The sequence below is a fragment of the Acomys minous genome, assembly GCF_964271855.1.
Source record: "Acomys minous genome assembly, chromosome: 2".
In the NCBI taxonomy this organism is placed as follows: domain Eukaryota; kingdom Metazoa; phylum Chordata; class Mammalia; order Rodentia; family Muridae; genus Acomys; species Acomys minous.
The window spans coordinates 113759761-113778717 of record NC_140484.1 but is presented as its reverse complement, the minus strand read 5'-3'; the positions used below and the strand labels follow the sequence as shown (position 1 = coordinate 113778717).

At 44.1% G+C, this 18957-nt stretch overlaps 1 protein-coding gene across 9 annotated transcripts in view; it reads left to right on the top strand.

The window, feature by feature from the left end:
• Positions 1-18957, top strand: part of NTRK3 (neurotrophic receptor tyrosine kinase 3) — a 403447-nt gene that overhangs the window by 283869 nt on the left and 100621 nt on the right. For 2 of the 9 annotated variants that reach the window (XM_084773604.1, XM_084773603.1), the window contains one exon: positions 628-2701. The exons of the other annotated variants lie outside the window; for them this stretch is intronic. In XM_084773604.1, the coding sequence (XP_084629730.1) occupies positions 628-746 (119 nt within the window). In that variant the 3' untranslated portion in view covers positions 747-2701. Of the gene's footprint in view, positions 1-627; positions 2702-18957 lie in introns of those variants that run through there. 9 annotated transcript variants of the gene reach the window in all.

Genomic DNA, 18957 nt, shown 5'->3' with positions numbered 1-18957 from the left:
CCATTTCTAAGCCTTTCACAGGCCTGGCAATATAAGGTGAGAGGTCAATGAGAAAGTGCCAGTAGGCTTGGGAGTAAAGAACCCTCATCTCCTTGTGTAGTTGACAGTGGGCAGAAACTTAGTTCTTAGAGTTGGACCCCTAAGGACATTGAGTTCTGGTAAAGCAGGGCCTTCTTTCTGAACTCCTCTGGGGATACTAATGTGGTACACACACCTTTCCCCACCTCCTTAAGAGTTCCTCATCAGGCTTTCTTCCTCCTAGAAACATGCTCATAGACCAAGAGTCTGCTCTACCTCTTCCATGACAGTCCCGGGGCAAACTCCCAATGTATTGTTTGCTCACTTCCCTTGCTCGGTTCAGTGAAGGCCCTGGCAGTGCAGTGTTTCCCATTTCTCTGAGCATACTAGTTTTAAGTTACCCCCACCCACCCTTATCCTTCCCTTCTGCTGGCAATTCATTTTGGTTAGTCCCAGAATATACCTATAGCTGTACCTCTAGATTTTCCCATTTCAAATGGCCTCTCTGGTACCCTTCTTAGTTTTGATCTTCTTTGGGGGTTTTGGTTTTTACTTTATTTTGCTTTTTTCTGTTTTTCTGTTTTTTTCTTTTTCTTTTTGTTTTTATAGGTTTCAGAGAAATTATGTTGAATCCAATAAGCCTTTCCGGACATTCCAAGCCTCTTAACCATGGCATCTATGTTGAGGATGTCAATGTTTATTTCAGCAAAGGACGTCATGGCTTTTAAAAACTTCTTTTAAGCCTCCTTGTTCTGATGTCACCTTGGTAGGATGGGCCCTCTGAGAGGTTGGAAGCTCTAGGCGTTGCTCTTTTTGGATCCGGGGATGCTAAGTAGAAACTGCATGAGCCACCAGTGCTCCCACACTCTGTACTACCATGAGATGGGTGTGTCTCCCATCAATCACTGGCAGGTTGCCCCCTCCCTCCAGTCATCACTGTGTTCCTTTTTCTCCGGCCTCCGAGGCAACTCCTGCCAACATCTTTAGAGCCAATAAAAAGAATACAAACCCAAGCACCAGGATCTACCTTTTAAATACACTAGCCATTCTCTTGACCCAACCATCACAAGAAAGCCTGATGAAGTCCAGCTGTGTTCCGGTCTCACTTTCCTGCTTGGAAGCGTGGGGTCTCCATGCTGTCCTCTGGGTGGTCTCGTCACCCTGCAACCTCCAGTGGGGAAGAGTCACAGAGAGCTCTTAAGCAGAGGTGGAGACAGCGCGGTAAGAGGAAGGGGAACCAGGCCCAAGTATTGGCGACAGATTAGGTCTCAGAGGGAAGGATGGAAGACAGTTATTTTGCTGGCTTATTTTTATTTTTTTTGTGTGTATGTGTGTGTGTGGAGAAAAAAATCATACACTTTTTTTTTGGTGGACACACTTGGCCCCTCCTTCTTTCTCTGGAGTGGCTCACAGTTGAGTGCAATGTTAGAAATTTCTTTAGAAAGAGTTTTTTTGCTGGCTCCACCTGGATCCCTATAGCTACGGTTCCAACAAGCGTTGGCTACAGGAGGTCTTGCCTGTGAATTGGCCATCCTACTAGGACTGCAAGGGACCAAGGGAATCAGGGACCAAGACCCTTCCTCCTAGCCCGTGATCTTGGGATTGGCTCTCTCTCCCCATCTACTTCCACTTATTCTTGGCTCTGAGAACTTTTGGAACCCAGTGGACTCATCATATCAAGGTCAAGATGAACTGAAGGGGAAGAGAAGTAAAACCTGGCCTCCTCCAGCCCCCCCTCATGGCACCGATGGGCGTGTCATCCTGGTCTCTGGTCAATGTGTGTGTTCACTTTGCTTGCTTTCACTCATGTCTTACTCCATAGCCATCCTTTCCCAAAGAGGCGTTGCTCCCCCTGTTTTCAGCTTGACCCTCTGGGGGGAGAGAAGGGGTTGGTAGTCCTTTGCAGAATAGCAAAAACACATTTGCAGAGCTTGAAAGCTCTGCCAGGCTGGCTGAGTGTTGGCGGAGTGAATTCTGGGTTGGCCCAGATCTCTCCCAGTTTCATGGAGGGTCCCGGTTATGGGAAAGAATGGAGGGAGGCACCCCGAGTTCAGTTCTTGAGACAGTGTGGAGGGTACTACAACCCAGTATTTCTGGTTGCAGTGTTGCATAGCAGTAGAGGGCAGGACATATGCTTTGGGGGAATTTAGTAAATTTACCTGAGTGTGAAAGATATTCCTTAAAGGTTACAGTCCCTAGGCACTGAGGATGGTGGTTCATCGTGTCAGGTTCCCAGCCTGGTACTCTAGATACCTCCATGGGGATATGAATGCATGAAGCTTCCCAAGGTCTTTCCTCAGACCCAGAGTGGCCTCCATGGCGTCGCTTTGGGTTCAGGGTTTCTCAAGGGCCTCCAGGTGTGTAGTTATCCAACCCCTTTTCAGCAGCACTCACCCTGCACCCCAGGGTTTTGTGTCAGAGTCTTCCCCGTCACCCCTGGATGGTCCTTTGGGGTCAGCTTTCCTTCTGAGTGTGGCTTTAAGGAGTAAGCTTGAGGATGATGTTTTTAATTGTTGTAAATCATGACCTCATTTCCAGCCTCCTAGGCTCCATCCATCGCAGCATCTTTTATTCTGCCATTTCTTCACTTTGTGCTATGAAAATGGGGCGTTGTGTTTCCACAGAGACTTATAGGAGTGTTCAGTGTATAGTTTCTTAATAAACACTTTATTTTCTAATGAAATGACTGCATCAGGCCTCTTATTTGGAAGTTTTGCAAAGAATATGAACAATTCCAGGCTGCCCACAATTTGTTTTCCATTTTAATATTACTTTTCTATGGAGGTTTCTGGCACAGTTCTGCTAAGCAGTGACAGGGTTTTACAATATGTCCCATCAATTGGGTTCATGGAGACCCCTCCAGGTACCTCAGATTTCTACAATGATGTGCTTTTTATCTTATTAGGTACTCAGAGACATTCAGGGCTTCATCGAGGATTACACAGCACGACAGGCAGAAGCAAGGTTCAAACTCAATTCCTTTAGTCACTACTAGGGCTACTGATATCCTTGGTACCTGGGGAGTTTTCTGATGTTGGAAAAATTAAGACTTGTAGAGGTATTTTCTTTAGAGATGATGTACAAAGGGGTCTGGGAAGAGGGTGAGGAGCCTTTCTCTTTGCTGTACCAGCAAGCCTATAGGATTCTCCCTAGGGCACAGGACTTTTGTTCTATTTTTCCTGTGAACTTACTTAGAAAAAATTTAATCTCTGAGATTACAAGCCAATCTCTTATCACTGAGAGACACTTTATATTCATAGACATATATACAGTGCATACCCACACTCACCTTGGTTCATCTGTCTTGGCAGGGCTCACATGGGCTTCCATAATGTGAGGGAAAACAGTCCCTGGATCCCCCTGAAAGCCAAAAAAGCTAAGGTGAGAGAGCATATCCCTCTGACCAAGCTTGGATCCTGGGCCTCACTACAAGTACAAAACCCAAAATGCCCTCAGTACTTTATATTTGCTCCCTCTGGGGAGGAAAGCAAGCACTATGATAAGAAACACTGAGAAAAAAAAAAGGCTGGAGAAAGGATAGTAGGTGGACATGGAGCCTTCTCTGGGACTCATCGGGCCTTGTTGGAGCTCTATCACATGGAAAATAAAGAAGAAATAAGCCAAGGTAGGTGGGAGGTGTGACAAGGTTGCTGAGATCAGTGCCTTTCTGTATAATCTCACTTCATTTCCTACACAAGTCGGCTTAAATCCTTCCTAGCTTAAACACAAGTCCGTGTTCGTAAGAGTGGCCTGGTATCCAATAGCGGTTTCAGGAACTCCTCACGTCTCTAGATTCTCTGAGGTTCCAGGATATCAGGGTTGGACCAGGGATCTCTGACATTTAGAACTATCCTTGGGACCAAGGAAAGGTGCTTGAATTCAAGGGAGAATGTTGCCTTTTCATATGAGAAATATTTAAGTTCTGTATTAGCCCATGCATAGAGCCTGCCAACGCACAGTGTAGACAGTGGGTAGGAATAAGCCTCGAGAAGATGGGAGGGAACAGGTGTTAGCACTGAAAGCCCTTCCTACATAGCAGGAGGCAAAAGAAAAGGACAGAGCTATGGGGTTGTTCAGAGGTCCGAGGGCAAGAAAGTAAGCGTGGCAGCTTCCATGTCACCTGGGAGCTGTGAGGCAAGGCTGTGTCCCGTGAGTGAGAATGTCCAGTGTGATGCACAATGGCAGTGGAAGAGATACAGTGAATGCCGGGAAGTGCGGGATGGTTGCTGGGCACAGCAAAGGCCTGGCTCAGCTTGGAAAAGGAAGTGTCATCCCAAGGCCTGCCATTTCCATGGATCCCTGCTAGCTATTAACAAGCCACACAATTCTCCCCATTAGACCTTGCGGGGAGACAAAGTTAGTACAGGGAACCCCAAGAGCTCAGTCCAGAAAGGCTGCCAGACTGTAACACGAAGGAGTGTCACCAGCCAGACCTGTAGTTTCCCCACCTAGGTTCAGAGCTCACTGACAGCTATTCTATGAAAGTGTGTTGTAAAGCTTCCCACCTGGCTAACCCATGAGCCCAGCATGCTTGTCAGGTACTTTCAGGTCTTTATTCTTGAGTGATATTTGAGAGGTGCCAATCGAGTGTATTGGAGACTGTGAAACTCAACTATCTCCTAGTCTGCTAGGTACCTTGAAGTGACTCAGAAGACAGAGGTTGTTCAGCACTAGTGTTGTGTGGACAGGCCAGGCAACTGAAGGCTAAGCACTTCAAATTAGGCTCACAATGGAGCACTCAAAATCATCACTTAGTTTATCAAAGGAAGCACCTACTCAGCCAGACCTTTCTGCCCATGAGAAACTGAGACCCAGAAAGGGTCAATAACCTCTCTGGGTTTCCAAAACTTATAACTAGTGACACCACAGGGCATGCCCAAACTCAGAGTACTCTTGGCTACTCTTTTGTCCCTCAAAGCAACCTTTTTTTTTTTTCCTTCTCCTGGAGCCTTTACCATGATAGCTTCCTAGCCTCCAACTCAAGATGTGATCCTTCATGCACTGTCTCCATATTTCTTCTGGAACTACCCTCAGAGATTTGGTGTGCTGAATCCCTGCTATGTGGTTCTCATGCAAGCAGAGAATAGACACTGGGTAGCTTCAAGCTGGAATCTAAGAAGATGTCCTCTGGGCTTCCCAGACTCTCCTCTCTTGCATGAGAATTACTTACCATAGGCAAGTTCACAGTACCCCCATCCTCACCTCCCCATCTCCTCACCTCCTCCACCTCTACCTAGGTGTGACAGCAACAGCAGAATACTAGGCTGTGCCACTTCTAATTCCAATTTGGCCCAGTCCCTTCAGGCCAAAGCCAGACTAGAGCGAAGATCAAGAGTCTCTGATACAATCATAAGGCGACCAGTTACGGTGAGGGTTTAGTTGCCCAGAGGAAGGACAGGAGTGGGCAGATCAATGCAGGATGAGTTCAGTGTTGTGTGGCTTTCTGAGCGAAGACAGTTCTGGATTAGGCAGAGCAAAGCCTTTCTTCTTCAGTGCTTGCTGACTCCTGCCCTGAAGCCAGACTTGCACGCAGGTTGTTTAATATGACTCTGATGCCAAATGTGAAATGAAGGTGGCAGAAAGGAAAAGACAAGAGATGGGGCAGCAATGAGTAGGCCTGGCTCCTCTGAGGCTTCTCTGAGAGATGAAGAGGACCCACACTCTTCTGCTTGATGGTGGAGGAAAAAAAGGCAGACTGGAAACTACTGGACCTTTGGGTTGCATGTGCAGTGTCCAGGGCTGGCCTTGGGCTCCACTCCTCTCCTCTGCCTCTTTTACCCACCCACTCCACCCCTGCTCTTTAATGCTAGTGGATGTGGGTGAAGTTACTTGCAGCCTCAGGTTTCCTTGGAGAGCTCTGGTTCTACATTTTGCCTGCAGAAATCCTGTGGCTACCGCCCACGCCCACCCTTGCTTCCCACTCCCCAAGAAAACCTCAGCCTAGATCTGACAATGTATTTTCAGAGCTAAATCAGATTCCTCCTTCAACCCTACTTGAACTCACAAGTGACTTGAAGGAGTTGTGTTAGCCGGGGGTATGGTTCTGAAATTACATCTTGAATCAGAAGCCTGTCTGGGTAGGATTTGGGTCCTGTTTCTTTGTACACATTGAATGAAACAGAATGACCTGGCCTTGTCATCTCCACAGAGAACGATTTGGCCAGGGAAGATATTTCTGCTGTATAAGATCTGTGACCTCCCTGCCTTGTGAACCCTTTCCATCTAGAGAATGGCTACCCCTCACATAACGTATGTTTGAGTGTGCTTGCAGGAGCTCTGTCCTCCTTGCCCACTCTCTTGGAAGATTTGAATTTTTGGAGCCTTGCTTAAAGTTTCTGCATGCTCCAGGCTGTAGGAAGGCAAGGACTGGGCATAAGGAGAATTATGGGGTTAAGCCATGGATGGGGACAAGCTTGGCTTCTCTGACGAACAGAAGTAAGACGCACATGAGAGATACTGCTGGGTCATAAAGGATGCTGATGGCACCTGTGTGGCAAGCCTCCAGCTCGGGCCCAATGGAGACTTGGGAAATGTTGGAGTAAAGGTGAGAGGTGGTATTATAAACTCCCAGAAAGCATCCAGAGCTTCATTAAAAAAAAACAAAACCTAAAACTGACAGTTCTGGTGGGACTTCCAGGGCTCATACTAGGAGACGCATGAATTTACTACACACGATACACCCCTGGGCTTTGCATAATCACAGTGTTAACTCATGACCCTCTGAAAATCATAGTCTTTCAAAGCCTTTTAAGTGTAAATGAGCCCAACTTTGATGAGGTCAAGTGTATAAAGATGGGTGTGAGGCACAGTCAAAAAGGATGGACTCTGGATGGGCTCATTCCAAACCACCAAGCTTTTGCTTCACCCCTCGACCAAAAAGAAAAGTCAAATGACATCTGTGGGTTCAGAGGAGGGGTGGTCAAGACTCCCCAACTCAACCATGGAGATGGGTTGAGAAGCAAGGGATGAGGCTGCCCAAAGGTATGCATTCCAGACCTGTGACACCTCCCACCCCCATCCCTGGCCCTGGGACTGCCCTCAAGAGCATCCCAGCAGCTCAGAACACACTACCGAGCCAGACTGTGGTAAGTAACATCGGAGAAGGCCTTGGTGGGGATCTACAGAGCCAACTTGCCTTTACAGATATCTTTCCCTCTGTTTCTGACACCTCTTATTGTAACCATGGCAGCCAGATGAAGCTGGGTTCTGCCTTTGGGAACTGCATTGGAGCAAGTGGCCTATTTCCCTTAAGCAGATATTTTCTTCCTTCTCATTCACCAGTGAGAAGGACAAGGACCTAAGACGGTAATGGGTAAAGTGACTTCACTGTTGTCAAACATGGCCTGGCAAATTTCCTTTTACAAACCTCCAAAGAGCCACCAGCTTTCTTACTCTGAGCACATGCTAGCTTTGCTCTGGGTGTGTCCTTCTGATAGGTGCTGTGTTTCTCACTCTGTAAGGCTTGCAATAATAGTTGACAAAAGTTCATGAATCCTAGTGCCTCTACCCAAGTGGACTTCTCAGAGAACTAGAAGGCAGATGGCTGGAAAGAAGGGGCATGTGCATCCTTAAGAGAAATGTGAGTTGGTCTCTCATACTTAAAGTGCCCTTGAGTTTGATGATAATATTGGGTTTATCCTCTGCAACCGGAGGCTTCTTAGCCTGCTGCAGCTCCCTCACTCAGTCTTTTTTTGGAAGGGAAGTCTCCAAGATCTACCCCTCCCACTATCAAGATCAAGGTACATCTGTGACCTGAAGTCTGTGTCTCATAGGCAGACTGAAGTGTTGCCTCCACGGCCCTTCTCATAATTGTAGGGAGCTGGAAAATCCCAGACTACAGGCTTGATGCTAACCAAATCCAGCCTTTTCACGGCCTTCACATCAGCATCGTCACCTTCTCACTGTTGAGGGGAAGGAGTAAATCTGCAAGCAACTCCTGGGAGTGTTAGTCTCTGGCTAAGAAGGTACAGCCAGGGCCTGTGAAACTTTCTTGGATGTTCTCACCAGGTGGCCACAGCGTTTCTCAAGTCCTTCACTTGAGAGGAAGCTGTTAATGGAGTTGACTAGGGAGACCTGGAGTCCGCTCTTTCCTGGACAGCATGGGTGGCACCACCAATATAGACCATATTTTTGAACGCCATGGCTGGGAGACTTTAAATTACGAATCTGTGTCTAAATGATCCACAGAATGGTTCCCTCTTTAGGGCAGTTAATTCAGCATTTCTTGTGACCCTAACAGACATTTGCAGCTTAACACCCCCGATGTCAAATGGCCAGCTTGCTTATGATGAAGAGCAGAATGGCTACCTTAATCATTTTATCAGGTCAGCCACTTGACCAACTGTTATTCCACATGAATTGGTCAGTTTTCTGGGCAAGGCTTCAGCTACTGCAATATGGTTCTCCCTTAATTTGGAATTCCCAACTTGCAAAAAAAAAAAATCATTTTCTCATTTCAGTCTAGATGATGTGAAGATCATATGCCCCTCATCACTGCCCTAGCAATGCTCCCCTTAAGTCTATCAGATGCTAAAGATCAAATAACTTTAGAGTGTTACACTGTTTATTCAGCTCTTACAAGTTCGTGATATACATTAGGACATTGAAGGCTCTGAGAACCCTCGCTGTAATAAGCTTTTTTTTTTTTTAGTCTGTAAGTTTTCCAACATAATTGAACATGGGCCATTCTCTATTTACCATCTATTAGTACATCACGCACACATACTTCAGGAAACACTGGTTACTGTGTGCTCAGAAGCTTTTAAAAAGAGAACTAAGCAGGATGCCTCATTAGCAACCCTTCAATGTCAAAGGTACCAAAGAAGGATCACGTCCCACATCTCTACCCAATAGGAGGCTCAGTCCTCCCTATGGTAAGTCCAGTCACATAGGAGCTTGAGACATGGACCCCTCTCTCAGACTCACGTCACCTAGTGGCAGCACACAGAAGTGAAGACAGGAAGCTCAGTCTCAGCACTGCCACTGAGCAAGTGACTCAGGGTAAGTAAGTTAATTTTCCTTGTTCTGTATTGGTCTCAGTGGCTGACAAAAGCCTTACTGACACGCATATAAAATAACCTATTCAACAGGTGCCCTGAAGGCCGGGTCCCAGTGACTCCTGACAGGGAGCAGAACATCTTTCGGTTCTTGGGTACTCTCTGGTGAACACATTGGCCTGTGCGGTGGGAAGAGCGTGTGTGTGTGAGAGGGAGGCTGCCTTTGTGGGTAGGGATCAGATTGTTTCTCTGGGTGAGGAAGAAGGCCAGTATTCGGGGCTTAACAGACCCTTCCTGTCACCTTTGGGCAGGGCCAAGCGGGAGTTCTCAGCAAGATTTTCCAACTTTGATTTTGAGAAGGCAGCACTGCCTAACAAATAGTCTGAAATGTCAAAGAATAAATGTTAAAGCTTGAGAGGTTGCTCTCCAGGGAGTTGCCGGGGCTGGTGAGGGAGGGAGAGGAGGAGGGAGAGAAGGACACAGAAGAATCTTCCACATAAAGATTCCAACTTGGTTTTGTGATATTTAAGAGAAAAGGAAACTGAATTATTTATAATGTGAGGATGGAAACAGGCTGTAGAGGAGTGACTAGGAGGGGGATGGGAGTTCACATTCCAGTGTTTGGCTGATGAAGCCTCTCTTTGTCCTTGACATGCTATTGGCCATTTCTTGAACTGTCTACTGTAATTATTATTACTGTGTAGAAAACAAACATGATCCCATATAGGGGTTGAAAGAGGCAGTTTCTGGAAGCAACTATTATGAAAAGCATGGGCATCTTTCCCTCCATGGGTTGGAAGTATGTGGTTAGGCAGTCCTTCCTTATCTCTCAGCTTCCGGCCTGTGCTTTGCAAGGCAGGGATTCAGAGGAGCCCTGCTCGTGGGTGAGTGGGAGCCATCTTGGTCTTGGCCTGAGCACCAGTTGTCAATGTACATCAAGGATAGTGAATCTCACCTTTCAATTGTTTCATCTAAAAGATGATGGAGACAATCATCCTATGCTCCTTCTGGGAAAATCAAGGATGCCATGAGTCCAAAATATCTTCGTGCTTTGTGGCAAGGGCAGGGGCAGGGGCATAGATATAACCGCTATATTGTATGAGGTGGAAAAAAATGTAAAGAAAACTTAAAAGGAAGAACCAAAGATGATAGAAGGATTGGTGGTAAAATTGGAGGGAATGGATGTTTTGGTCTATGATGAAAAAAAATGCTTCTTGGTGATAAGTATGCCCAGAGCCTGTAACACAGCAATTGAGCCCATGAAAATCTCAGTTAAAGTAAAAACAGCAAGCTCCAGGAAGTGGCTCTTTCTTTTTTACAGTTGACACAATGTGTTTTCCATCACTCTCCTAATAACTCTCTCTGTGTGCTCCTGACGCTCAGAGAAAGAACCAGAGCCAAATTTTGGACACTTTGGGGTTGGTCAAGTGGAGCTACTCCAAATGCAAATCAGATCGTCAGTGAACCTCCCAACAAGGAACTCTGAGTTCAGGATGCTTGGTTTTTGTTGACAATAACAAATACTTGCCCTTTCCCCCTTAGACCTGTTATATCTGTTCATCTTGATGAACCTAGAGAACATTTTTTTTTTCAGTGAAAATGTCACGATCACACTCATTTTAGGAACTCTGATATGGCTGGGCACAGTGGCTCACGCTTGTAAGGCCAGCACTCGAGGAGGCAGAGACAGGTGGATCTCTGTGAGGTCAAGACCAGCCTGGTCTACAAAGTAAATCCAGGACAGCCAGGACTACCCAGAGAAACCCTGTCTCAAAAAGAAAGAAACTCTTCTATGCACTTATTTTTACATTCAGTAATTTAGGGTAGTCTCCAGAAAGATCTTCCAAATAACTTTTCTCCGCTTCATGCTTTCTATGACAGACGTTTAACCCAGCACCTACTGACTTGGGCCTTTTATATTTTTAAAATCATTGAAGTCCAAAAATACCTCTTGTTTATATTTGATGGACCACTTTTATTCACTGTATATGAAATTAGAACAACAACAGAAAATAAAAATCCATGGATACCCAAGAGCATTCACAAAGCTTTCAAAGTGTTGATGCTGCCACGAGGAACGTGGGACTGTACAAGAAGGATTTCACATGTTACTAAAAAAACTGAGTTGTAGCTGTCAGTTTCTAAAGTCCCATTGTTGGGAGCAGAGACAATGAATGAATGGATGGAGATGAAGAGGGAGAAGGCATTGTTCACTGTAGTTTTCATTCCAAATCATGTTTAGATTTGTTTAAGGAACATGCAAATCAGCAGTGTTCTGGCCAGCCCCTGTTCAAGCAAGTTAAGGATGCTAACATCTCCCCAGTTCTCCTAGCTGGGTGGGTTCCACAGAGAGGTTAGGCTATAACACAGGTTCACTCTGTTGCACCCAGCATGCCTCAGTGCAGATACAAGTATCATCATGGTGTGGGTGGTTATAATGTTTATACCTCCTATGATACATCATATATGTACTGCAGGTAAGAACTTCTTTAATATGATTGTGATGAGGTCTTTGATACTAACATTTCACAGCCTCACTAGGGGAATAGAGTCTCTAAGAATGACTTTGGGGGCCCAGTAATACAGTACTTACCTGGTATATGCTTACCAGGGTTCTGTCCCCAATAGCCAAGTTTAAAAAAAAACAAACAGTATTTGGGGGTTAACTCAAATGGATAGTGGCTTACTAATTCATCCTTAAGCCATTTGAATGCATCTTTTCTGAGCTGTATACCCAGTTACTAAGTTAAGGGGTTACATTTTCCCCCTGCCTTCAAGAGCCTTATATTCTGCTACAGTGATTTTCAACCAATGGATGATTTTATCTCTCAGAAAATGATTATAGAGACATTTTTGGTTGTTATAACTCAGGATGGGTGGTATGTCCCACCTTCCACTGCATGAAGAATTAGGCAGCCCAAGGCACTAATAGTGCCAAGACTGGGAAGTTTCAGGCTCATGAGAATATAGACCAGTATTCCTTAGTCGTGGGCAAGAGAGACTTCTGTAATTCTTAGGACCCTCTCTAGCCACCAGAGTTCAAGGGCCATCGGAAGTGGCCACCTGTAATCTAGTCTCTTTATTGATAGCTTTAGCTGTCTTACTTCCTCACCTGAGCTCTTCTTGATGTACTTCCAGGACCCTATCAGCACTGAGGTACTCTCGGAGTGTGATATGTTTCAGATGGACATGCTGGGATTATCTGAGCGAACACTGTCTATGGGTAATGGGATTTGAGGGTAAAGATGTAGACTGAATGTGTACATGTTTCCATATGAGGCCTGTTTTGATGCAGGCTAGAGATGGGGTCTTCAAGGGAGGGAATAAGTTAGGGGTCAAACCTTTAACATAATACATCTCATAGCACCAAGAAGCCAGAGTTCTTTGGGTATCATCTTAAACTACACTGAGGATATATTTAACAGGGTTATAGCTTATTTGACAGTATGTTAGCCTGATTTATACCTCCCTGATCTTTGGACTTCTGAGATACTTGCTTCTAATTAATAAGGGGTGGATCGTGGGCAAATGAATGGGTAACTAGGAAGCAGCAGGAGGAAACAGTGTGAGATGTCAGCACAGAGGAAGAGTACCATCTGCCTCTCAAATGACATTTTAAATTTTAAATATTATTTGTAATTACAGTCTTTATTTATGTGTGGGTGCATGTGCACCATGCTAGTGTGTGTGTGTGTGTGTGTGTGTGTGTGTGTGTGTGCATGTGGGTGTGCGTGTGCGCATGTGTGTGTGTATGTTAGAAGACAATTTGGGTGTGGGTGGGTCCTGGAGAGAAAGCTCATAACAGCAGGCTTGGTACCACGTGCCTTTCCTCCTTTCCTCCCTGAGACACCTCACAGGCCTCTAAATATTATTCTTAAAAAATATTTAATGATGCCATCGATTTGCAGCTGTATAAGTAGAAACAGCAGTTCATAGACTCCTGCAATCAAATGATCAGTTAAAATGTAAATGTCTCACATAAAGAGCTTCTGGTCTCCTCAAGCCTTGGGAAGCCTGACCCCATTGCCATGGAACTAAGCACCATGGTCCTTTGGTAACCCTGGGCTGTCTGAGGCAGACCTTCTGCCATCTCCATGCACTGACAGTGCTTATAAAGAGGCATGCCCTTGTCAAGTTGCTATGGAGACTGATCTCAGGGACTCCACACTTGACTGATATTTTGGGGAGCTCTGTGGTTTTCAGTATGCTGTGAGCAACAACATAGGGGTTAGGGATGTGTATGCATTTGCCCCCATTTGTGGACTATTGTGAGAAAATCTGCCTGTAACAGAGAGGTAAAGACGCTGGAGAAATTGAATGGGAAAGACTTTTTTCTACTCTTAATAACAGCATGCTTTTTTCTGATTACAAAAGTAATTTATATTCACAGTGGAAAATTCAGTGAAATACAGAAAAGCATACAAACACATAAATTATCCACCATCTCATCACCCAGAGACAAGACTGCTAGCATTTTAGCTTTCTGCCTTCCAATCTTTTTATGTACTTATTTAATTATTTAGCAAGATAAAATCATTCTATGTGAACATGCACACACATTTGTTTCTTACTTATTTTTTTATTTTATAAGATTGCTTGCATATGCTGTGTCATTTATCTTTTGCAATATTAAAAATTTGTGTAAAGGTAATATATTTACCAGATGGTTCAAAAAATACACCTTACAAAGACTTGTACATGAGTATTATAGCATTATTTATTTATTTATTTATTTATTTATTTATTTAAATCAGCAAGAATTGGAAAACCTTATGCCTATAAGCTAGTAAGTTGATCAAGAAAATATGACATATCCTTATTGTAGAATGCCACTGACAGCAAAAGGCAATGGAGTATTGATGCATGCTGCAGTAAGTGAATCTCAAAAAAGGCCAGGTAAAAGAAGGAAGATCTGTATCAAATGTCAGGCGAACAAGAAGCTCTAGAGACAGCCATTGGTTTAGAGGTCACCAAGGCCTGGATAGGGACAGAAATGAAGTGTGAAGGGACCAGCAGATCTCACTAGGATGAGGAAATGCTCTTTGCCTGAATTATACTGATGATTATTCCATTCAGGAGATTTGCTAAAACATCACTGAATTGTCCATTAAAATGGGTCACTTTTATGGTATGTACAAAATGCCTCAATATTGTTTATATAATACATAAGTAAAATAAAGTATATATTTATGAACTTAATAAAGTTTATGTATATGACATATAATATATAAAGCTTATGTAAGGTATATATAAACTTTATTAAGATAGTGTACTTGCCTCCATCTTTTTTTTCCCCCAGCATTTTTATGTATGACTCATGGGCACTGTTCTTCCTACATTTGTCCCTGACCCCCAGCTCTTTTCCCAACTTCCACCAGTCCCAACTAACCTTCTTCTATGTTCCTATGAGTTAAACACAAGCAACTTAAATATCAACAAATATGATGTTCATAATTTTCCTTGTATTTAGCACAAAGGACGCTAGATCATGCACACTACTGTATGCTTTTTAGTACATCCTTCCCCTTATTTTGAAGCTCTTGCCCTTTTTTATTTTATTTCAGAAAAGCTCCTAGGCTGGTCTTGAACTCATGATCCTTCTGCTTCTTCCTCAGAGTCCTAAGTCCTAGGATTACACATGTGTGCCATGACTCTGTACTCATTCCTTCATGTTTGGAACATGTATTTAATCCATCCTCTTGGGGTATGGGAATTTATTTAACTTCTCTGTAGTCGTTGCCCTTGTAAACACACACAATAGTTATATCCTAAATAAATAGGCTTCTATCTAAATATACTAGTCAAGCAGAGCCTAACGACACTAAAAATTCATTGATGTATCTAGTTCATATGCCTAGCTCATATAATGACTACACCTGTGAGTGTAGTAATATCTTTTCTAAGAGCAATATGTGACAATGAAATTCCCCACACTCTCAGTAAATAGGCTTTTCTTCTCCTCCTTCCTTTTCCCCCTTCCTTCCTTCTTTCATTCTTGTGTTTTTCCTTGTATACCTAGCCGACCTCAAATTCATGATCCTCCTGCCTCAGACTCCCGAAAGTCTGTGCCAACATGCCTGTTTCAGTACGTGTTCCGATAACGCCTATAAGACATTAGTCCCTCCTGTTTGGAAAATAGGCTTATTTTGTTTAAATGTTCAATTCTCTGAGTTATAGTCATACATGTAGATGCTTTTGGCAGCTGAACAGATGGGGGGGGTGGGGAGCATGGCTTGGTGGCAGCTCTACCAGAGGTGACCCATGCCACTGCATGGCTGCATTACACCCAACCTATTATGGCCATCTCTGCATGTTTGTATTCCCCCAGGTAGCCAGTGGATCCACTTACTTATCTATTTCTTTATTTTGTGATGGCGGTCCTTAGAAATGGACCTAGGGCCTGCCGCATATGAGACAGCTGGCTAATTTCTTCCCCTCCAAGCTACATTTCCAGCCTAGTTTTGCTTTCTTCTTTTGGCATAGGATCTCACTAAATTGCCTGGGCTGGTCTTGGAATTGGGCTATTTCTGCCTCTGTTTCCAAGCATCTGGTATACAAACCTGCCTCAGGAGAGTTGGCTTGAACTTCTCGTGGACACCTAGCTACATTTTAACAGAAAGGTAGGAAAAAAAAAACACATCTCTTAGGAAAACCCATCTGCCTTTGGGGAAAAAACCCATCTCTTTCTGAAACATGGGGGCTTTAGGATCTAAGAGGCTACCTTGGTGAATGCAAATGTCACTATTCTTTCTCTGGTGACTTCAATGTGTTACCAACAATCATATAATGTGAATGATGTTACCCTCCTATAGCTCTAAGGGCCAGAGTCGGGCCACATTTTAGGGCTGAGAGTTCTGAGTTATACCATCCAGAAACATTAATGGGATTCTGAGTGAAGTCTCTAACCTCATATGCCGTGCAGATGGCTAAGCATGATGCGTCCACTTTCTCAAGGTCACAATGACGTTATGAGTCGGTCCTCTCAAATCCTGACTTCCTGACTTGGTCTTTAATCAGTCAGCCTCCTGGGAATACATTGGGTGGGGCATGGCAGTAGAGACTGAAATAGGCTATAAAAAGAACACAGACAGATCTGGATCTGGGCTGGAGGCAGGGGAGGGTCCAAGCTGAAAGAAGTCAACTGGCCAGAGAGAATGCCAGAAAAATAACAGGAAAATAGCTCTTTTTGGTCAAGAGATCAATCAGGAGATTATCTAAAAGCTTTTGAGGCCAACTGATAGGCATGTTTACTCTCTAGCAGCTTTATGGTGGCAACAGTGTTGGACTGTGTTTTTAATGCCTTTTCCTAACAAGGTTCTCTTATCTATGGGGGTGGGGGAGTGCATGGAGACAACAGAAGGCGGCCAGGAGAAATGACAACCTTCCTTCTTCTGACTCATGGACCCTTGTCAATGGGGGATGCAGTCTTGGGAAGAGGAGAAGCTCCTCAACATCGGAGCAGGTGATACTTTACTGAAAGAGCCTAAACAGGTGGGGACACAGACAAGCATAAGGAAGTGACATTAAGGACCCAAATCTGGTAGCAACAAAGAAAAGTAAGAAAGGCTGAGCTTAGGAGGAACATTGAATCTAAAGCCAAAATGTGCAATTATCTTGTGTTTTTTCCTACAGCCCAGCAAGCTGTCCATTGGTCATTGTTAAAGGTGGAAGCCAAAAATGGCACATGCGTTCCAAGATCGCTGTGTGCTGACCTTTCCTATATGCCAGGTTGAGAGCAGCTAGCTCTGGAACGCCACTTGGCATATGTAACCTGCCACGTGAGACTCTGCAACTTCCTTTTTAATGTCAGTGTAGCTGGAAAGCAAATTTAAGAGATCTCTCAAAGCATGTTCTCCCTTCTTACCGAAGAAGCTATTCTAGGGGGGTGAAGCAAGCTATAGCCATGGATGGTCAGTCTACAAGGAAGTCTTGTGCCATTATGAATGCATCCCTTCATTGGCTAGTCCATTTAGCCATGACCTGGGTTCATGAAGTGGGAGCTCTTAAGACACAGGGCATGCACATGTCTGCCACTGAGGACACTTCAGACCCACCTTGCTTCCTGCCAACTTCACTTTGCCCTCCCCTCTGCCTCCCGTTCCTGCCACAGCTGGTGGGACAGTCTCAAAATCTTCTCCTGCAGTGCCTATCACAGTGGGTTAATTTTTCGATCATTAATTGACATTGATTAAATGCTCCATTCCTTTTAAAGTTATCTTGTGAAGGGGTATCTTCTGATCCCTTGAAACTTGATTTTTGAATTGAAATTCTATGATTTAATGAGTAAACATTGCTAAGTATAGGCTATGGATTGGGTGACAAAGAAGGTTCAACCTTACATCCTGCCTCATAGGGCGATGATCATTTGCAACAAAGTGACACAGTATGTTGTAGTAGGTACCTGTGGATTCTATGTTTCTTGGAATTTGTTAGCCTTGGCAATAACTATATCTCTCAAGATTAATAAACGTCTTTAGTCATGCACAAGTTGCTGATGGTGACATAAGCCAGGCTAGCTTTGTGAAGAACTTCAAAGTTAACTTGTGTTGAATGCAGTGTAAGAACAACCAATCCAGGTTGACATTAGGAATAAATGGCAGCATGTGGAAATGCACACCTGTCATCTCAGCCGTCATGAGGCAGGGGTAGGTTGTCACGATTTGAGGGCATGCTGGGCCATAGAGTTAATTTCAGGCTATATGTGACCATATGATGAGATGCTGTCTAATCTCCAAAAGACGTTTCTGTGTCTAGTGAGTGGCAAGTGGACAACTGTATCAATGGAATGAATCCATGAAAATGTGGCTGTAAGAGCTGAGGAATGAATGGGGACCGAAGAAAATCAGGTGTAACACAGGCCTATAGATTATCCATGAATCTGGAGACAAGCAGGACCATGGAGTGATTCCCATGGGAAATTGGGCCTATAGGATGCAGTGCTTTTCTCCTACAGGTGAGAAGCTAGTGTAGAAGAAGAAACTACATATTTGAAGATACATGAACACTAGATGAGTCAGAAACCTGGAAAATAAACATTTAGAAAACATTTTAACATTGGGTGTTGGAAGAATAGTGGAGAAACGCTACTAAACTATCTAAGAAAAGTCCAGAACAATGAAGATGACAGGAGAGAAAGACAACTGAGGGAATTTATTCCTCTTTCCTCAGCTCACTAAAGCGAGTCAGATTGTCTAGGAGGGTTTTGCTGTAGTGTTCTTGGAAGAGGATCCTGAGTTAGTCTCATTTAGGGAAGAGAACCAAACAATTCAATAAACTTTTAATTCAAATAAAATAAAACCTCTTTAATAAAGTGACAAACTATCCTTTTTTTTTTTTTTACCGTCATGAAGTTTGGCTGAACTCACCTGCTGAGTACACTTAATTTTGGCTGATTTCATAATCAAAATTTGAGACTAGTTTTTACTTTCTAGGGTAAGGGACACCTAGGGAAATGGCAGCAGGCAGTGTTCTGCAACTCAAATTATCCATCCTGTAGAAGACTGAACCATGTAGTCTGTGGAAGGATATACAGTCCCATACAAAGATGCCCACCATGTGAAGCTGAAGATGCTTCCATAGCTGGCCATTCCTACATGTTCCCTGGGAAGAGTAATTACCTATAGTTACCACATCCTTGGAGACCTCTGGGCTGATGTAATAGATGTTTATTTGCTGGTGCTCTGGCTTTAATTGCAAAGATGTGATCAAGGTCCAGGTCAAGGATAGAGCCTAGAGATGGAGAAGCAAGGCAGATGCACAGGGAAGATAGAGAGCCTCAGATTCTGCCTCCCCATATCTTCAACATCCATGTGTTTGCTTATAGAATCTGTGCTCTGAAGACCGTGCTCTTAAGTTCAGTGTTAACTCGGGGTTGTGATTGCTCTCTTGCTGGGCGCTGCCCTGATTTAATAACTAGCGCATCTGCTTTAGTTTCAGAATTTAG